At 49.8% G+C, this 5916-nt stretch overlaps 3 protein-coding genes across 3 annotated transcripts; all 3 read right to left on the bottom strand.

Annotated features, from left to right (window-relative positions):
• Nucleotides 1-15: 15 nt before the first annotated feature.
• GLOTRDRAFT_134171 (uncharacterized protein) lies at nucleotides 16-462 on the bottom strand (the record flags this gene model as incomplete). Its single annotated transcript, XM_007873160.1, has 1 exon — nucleotides 16-462. A coding segment is annotated over one exon (447 nt), but the record flags the coding sequence as incomplete, so codon positions are not given.
• Nucleotides 463-1990: 1528 nt separating this feature from the next.
• Nucleotides 1991-2967, bottom strand: GLOTRDRAFT_134170 (uncharacterized protein; the record flags this gene model as incomplete). The annotated part of the gene is made up of 3 exons (XM_007873159.1): nucleotides 1991-2372; nucleotides 2429-2459; nucleotides 2796-2967. 3 exons carry the CDS (start codon nucleotides 2965-2967, stop codon nucleotides 1991-1993), a joined length of 585 nt encoding a protein of 194 aa, XP_007871350.1.
• Nucleotides 2968-3423: 456 nt separating this feature from the next.
• Nucleotides 3424-4517, bottom strand: GLOTRDRAFT_50916 (glutathione S-transferase; the record flags this gene model as incomplete). The annotated part of the gene is made up of 7 exons (XM_007873158.1): nucleotides 3424-3651; nucleotides 3711-3828; nucleotides 3898-3929; nucleotides 3980-4039; nucleotides 4096-4198; nucleotides 4255-4421; nucleotides 4479-4517. 7 exons carry the CDS (start codon nucleotides 4515-4517, stop codon nucleotides 3424-3426), a joined length of 747 nt encoding a protein of 248 aa, XP_007871349.1.
• Between the last annotated feature and the right edge of the window lie 1399 nt (nucleotides 4518-5916).

Here is a 5916-nt window from a genome sequence, read left to right as displayed (position 1 = left end):
CTTCTCCTCGCCCACCACTTTCCCGTTCAGCACCTTTCGCGCACGCGGATTCTCCGGTGGAAATGCGTCGTCCGGCCTCGACGATTGCACTCCTTCTGCAGCAGCCGAATATGGCGGGGGCTGCGTCGTATCAATCACCGTCGGCTCATTGGACTGGGACGAGGGCTGCGTTGGGACGGTGGAAGGCTGGTCGGTAGTTTCTGTCGGCTTCTGGGGGGGTTGGGGCGGCAGAGGTTTGTCGGACGTCGAGGGCTCCTTCGCATGGTCTCTCGGGTGCGTGTCGACCTTGTCGACCTTTATGACGGTTGTCCCGTGAGGGTCTTCACGTAGAATACGAGCATTGCCGTTGCCTTGAGCGTTCCCGTTGACTTGGGTGCTTCCGTTCGCCGCTGGCTGAGAGATCGCCTGGACAGCCGGGTGGCTCGGCGGAGCCACGTACGACTGGTCGGACAAGTCTGGCATCGAGTTCGATGGCTATAACAGAGAAAAAGACGAGAACTTGGGTACTGACCTCCTTCGAGGCTGCTTTAATATGGGACGATGGGAATGACATCACAGTCGGGGCGGCTGTCAAACACAACTGACAGTTCGCGCACCATATCGGAGTTGCCGCAGTCACAGGCACGATGGCGTCTGAACTTGCAGAAAGCTGAAGGGGTATCGAGAAGACTAGACTCAGCACGGATGGGCCGTAACAGAGGAAACCGGCACAGCGTGCGGCGCTGGTAGGACCCCGAAAGCCCTTCTGTATCCTACAGGATCAAAGTATACGTAGGTCAGCATTGTGCCGGCAATCGAGTATATTCGACTTGTGTAAGGGGACACATATCGCTCATATTCATCTTTTGGTAGGGCTTCCTTTGATTCTTGAACATACCTGGAAGACGAAGACTAGGAGAGCAAACAGCAGCTTTACGGCAACGAGAGCATAAGTAAGGCTTATTATGATGGGGGGAAGGAGGAAGAGGAAACACGAAGAGTAGCTTAGCACGTCCATCTTATATACCCCCAGGAAGATATGGATAGAAAGATCAGCGACGTGTCTTCCTTGACATGAAGGAGAAACTATTGACTGATTCGGCAATGTAAGTGCCATAAATGGCAACTCGTAGGGCCAGCGGAAATCATCTTTGTTCCTCCTTTGGTTTTCCCATTATTGCAGTGTTTTAATTTACTTATGCCCCATATCACTTCGACTGACAGCATTGGAGATCGTCAATTAATCTGCTGAGTGGCAGAAGCGTATAATACCGCGGATGTAGCAGATACCAGTAATGAAGAGAAGTTCTACACGAGGAAGATGAGAGGTAAAGTCGAGTAGATATATGACAGAATGCGAGAGCGCTATATGGCTCGCACGACCCCGAGAGAACGCCACACTCTTCGACTAACATCCCGTGCTCTCGACACACTGCTTGTCCTTGTTTCTCCTCACTTTCAAAATTGTGCCCGCCCCATCCGAGGCTAGCCATGGTCTGTCGCACGCGCTCGACATCCCCGTCTGGGAGACTTATCCCGTCCACAATGGTGAGTTTTCTTTGGTTGTTTCCGAAACGGACACACTTAGCAAAGCTTACCAGATTCCTGTAAGCCCTGTCACTCGCGGTATTCTCGCCTGTTCGACTGAACAGATTCTCTTGGAAGATCACGTTCTGCGGACCCGGGAACATCCTTCCGGCCTCATCTGCCACTTCATCCCGACGGGGGGCCAGGACCTCCCATAGGAACCGTGTTGTCATACGCCGGACAGGCCCAGCTCCCGCACTCAAGTTATCACTTGAAAGAGGGCTTTCCAAACATGAGCGTGCTTGTCAACCAGGTTAGCTGCTCTGGGAAACTGCAGGTGCTCTGTCATTGCGAGCGAAGGCGCTTTACATCGGATTAGCAGAAATGATATCTGTGAACCTAAGCAACTATGTAGGTGCGAAGTCATTTTCCGAGTAGGAAGCCATTCAGCAACTAATACAATGTTGCCCATAGTCCTCCCCACCTACTCCTGCTGAGTGGCCGTATCCGCTATTCTCTGGTGAGCAGCAGCAACTACTTGCAAAATCCAGATTCTTGTACCCGACGTCTCCCTTCTTCCCATACTTTCCTGACGGCAGGTCGCTCCAGCATGTGACGCTTCCTTCGCACTGTCGTACGATCCTTCTGGGAGGTAATGACATGCGGCTATTCCATTCCATCCGAACATGCCTCGAGTGGCCTCATCAATCCTCTGGATAAAGGTAGTGACGGGAGAATGTAAGCTCACGATGTCCACGATATCGAACTTTCCTTCTACGAGCGATTCCTGCTTGCTCATAGCAGACTCGAGAACACCCATGAGGCACTTGATTTCATCTTGGTAGTGTTTCACCACGGTGGGGACCCTGAGGCATCGCAGTATCAACATCGTAGCCATGTCCTTCAATGCCTCGATACTCACATGACACGGTGCACGAAGAGAAACGAGAGACCTAGTGCCGTGGTCAGCTTTGCCTTCTATATTACATATATCATATGTAGACTCACTAGTCCGAAGTAGGGCCCCTGACCGGAAGCTTGGAAAAACAGCCACTGTGAATGCCGATACTAGGAGACCGCTCCGGGCATCAGAGGAACGGGTTTGGTCTATAATATTATAACAGACGTCACTTAACGTGACTTCCCACTCTTATCGTATTTCTCTATCAGATGCAGCAGAGTCGCGTTCAACTCCCAGATCACAAAGTCATTATTTATATTGACCGGTCATCCCGGTTTGACCTTCTATAAAGGCCAGTGGGTGCATGACTTACAGATGATCGACTAACGTGTGTATACGGCCATTGGGATTAAGTCAATGTGAGGAGACTGCTTCCTCTCGGCGTTGACTTCAAGGAACTTCAACTCGGTCTGGTCGTAGAGCCCGAGCTCCTGGTAGCAAGGTAACTTTCCATCCGTTGACGCCTGTCTATGACAGCCTTCGGGTCGATATGTGTCCATGCGAAGGAGTCATCTCTTACCTTGAACGTGTATAGCGTGAAGTGCTTCTCGGATGACAGCTATGATTGGAATAAGAGGTGACGGCGGTCGCCAACTGTATCTTACCGACGTTAACTCTTTTTATCAACATCGTCAGAGTCAGAAGCAAGGTTAGGTTGTGGTACCGATGCACTGGGCAATAAGTACGACAATGTTCTGATCAATGGGCAGAGTCTTAGACAACACAACCCGTGGAGCTGGCAATGTCCCCGTCCATATGATTAACCATGCAAATATATGCTAGCAGTCAGCCAGGGCTATCCCACTAAAATCTCTACCACGAATGTTGTAGTGCAGACAGATAATTTGGTCATAGGGGACTCTACTATGTCATTTCCGCCGTTTTACTAGTAGTCAGTCATGATTGAATATGGCGAGCACCGCGAACGCTACTGAAGCAGACGCTTGTGGCTCCTACTACTTCTCATGCGCAGCTTCTGCTACCCTCTGGTGAGCGGCTGCAAGTCCCTCCTTGAACGGAGATTCCTGCAGAAATACATCGCGCTGTCCCCACCCTCTCTTGACGGAGGGACGTTCTAGCATCATCTTGTACCAAGCGTTCACATGCGGCGCCTCTTTCGCGAGGTCGTAAGTCCCTGGCGGGAGGTAGTATTGTATTGCCGCGTCATGCCACGGAAATAACGCCTTTCAGATAATGTAGTCAGCGTTCTCGTTATCAGAGTCAAGAAGGCTGTGGGGCACACAATGTCGACGATGGTAAACTTTCCGGCTACAAGCCACTCCTGCTCGCTCATGACGCACTCCAAAACGCCAATGACCCGTTTGATCTCATCCTGGTAACGCTGCACGGCTGTGGGCACTCTGTAATAGGTCCGGTATTAGCATCGCTGAATTGAATTCCCGACTTGAGAATGGCCAGTTGAGACTCACATAACAGGATGGGCGAAAAGGAAATGCGAGATCTACTGGCACGGTCGGCTCGTCTCTACAATCAAGAGGGAGTATATCCCACCTGTCCAAAATAAGGCCCCTGACCAGATGCCTGGAAGAATAACCACTGCAGCTGCTTATACTGCATCGAGCGCTCAACGTCAGACTGCAAGCTGAACCAGGCCGAGGCCTGCATACCTTCTCGTTGTGGTCGGACACGGTGAATCCACCCCCTTTATCATACTTCTCTACAAGATAGAGGAGGATCGCGCAGGATTCCCAGATCACAAAATCGTTGTTCCTGTTGCCTCCCAGCTTTACAATGTCTCATCCAAAGCCATTGCATGGATTGCTCACGAGTGATCAACCAAAGTAGGAATACGTCCGTTCGGGTTCAAGTCGATATGAGGGGACGCTTTGACTTCATTCTTGTTATCATCGACTTCGAGATATTTGAGCTCAGTCTTTCCGTAGAGACCAAGCTCTTCGAGTAGCAAAGCAACCTTCCATCCATTGACCCCTGTCTATCGAAGGCGAGCTATGGCGATTACAGATACATAGTGGGGGATGTGGGCACTGACCTTGTGCGTATACAGCGTGAATTGCTTCCTCGACAACATTCCGTACGACTCGACAACTTGTCGATGGGTGGAAACAAGGTCCAGTTTTCGGATTATGTATTAGTATCCCAAAAATTCCTCGAGTCACGAGAGACGGCAGCGAATCTTGTTTACAGAACCAATGTCCGGGCTCAGTGCCCAGTGCAGCGGTACAGTCTAGATACCCCTTTCGGTCAGTTGCAGCTGACGTACATGAGATCCACTACTTAATCCTCTGTTGTTATTTTATATCAAGAAAACATTGATCTCAGGACGTCTGTGGACTCGGAAGCAGTCCTCAGGTCCTAGTGAAAATTTTGGTAGCAGCACACGAGGCAATTGTGTCAGCGGCAGAATGTGGCGCGACGGAGTACCAAGCAGAGACAAATATTTGTACTTGTTAAAGGGCCTATCCCACACCAATTATTATTAGGGGGAGTGAGAGTACTGGCCGGTTCTACGCGTGTTCTGACCCTTGATTCTGAGTCAGTTTCTGTCATAAAATCCAGTGGGATTGTTGAGTAGTAGGGAACTGCATAATTAGTAAAAAAAACAGACACAGGGTTGACCTGGGTTTGACTACGGTATCCGAGTCTTTTAGAATTGTCGATTGCCCGCTGTGGTATGCATTGCAGTCCGCAGTCTGAAGATATCGTGTGGATAATTTTTTCTATTATATTGCATTCTTCTTCGAAATCGTCTATCTACATACTATTCGTAAGTACGGTCATTCTGCTGCTGCAGTATAGTAGGACGGCACAAGCGACACAGGGCGAGTGGCGTGGGAATATTGACGATAAGCATGAACAAACAGTAGAAGACACCTCGTTCATGATCAACACATCTTCAACCACATCAACAACGCACCAACATCGCTGAAGTTTTTCTCGTCCAAAAATCACCCGAATCTAATAATTTTGGGAAGGATATATCCAATCAACTCGACCCATTGGAAGCTATTTCTCTCGCGCTACTTCGAGCTGCAATCCTGATTCCTCAACTAACCTATCGCCGCGACGCACTATACATCCAACCGGCCACAAAAGAACGCCTGCTATCGTCTTGAGCTTTTTCATTTAGAAGAAGAGTACGCGATAATAGCACGACTTGCTGTGAGTTATCCCCATCACGTTGATGCCAGCCACATTCCTGACTGGATGTCATTCCAAGTTTTCGTCGACCACTAGCAGCCGAATCCACAGAATTCTAACGATATAAAACCATGTCCGATGTTCAAAGGCTGCCTCTTACCCTCCAGCACCAAGTGATCGAGTGCTACTTGGAGGACGCCACTCCTGCCGACAGGCATGACCCATACCCATATGACGAGTGCACCCGCCTCATGTTGGTATGCCATGATTGGGAATCCTTCATCGTTGAGTTAACGATATTCTGGAAAAATATCACTATCACGGACTCC

The sequence above is a fragment of the Gloeophyllum trabeum genome, assembly GCF_000344685.1.
Source record: "Gloeophyllum trabeum ATCC 11539 unplaced genomic scaffold GLOTRscaffold_00034, whole genome shotgun sequence".
In the NCBI taxonomy this organism is placed as follows: Eukaryota; Fungi; Basidiomycota; class Agaricomycetes; order Gloeophyllales; family Gloeophyllaceae; genus Gloeophyllum; species Gloeophyllum trabeum.
Note: the sequence above shows the minus strand (reverse complement) of the source record. Positions and strands in the feature narration are given on the sequence as shown.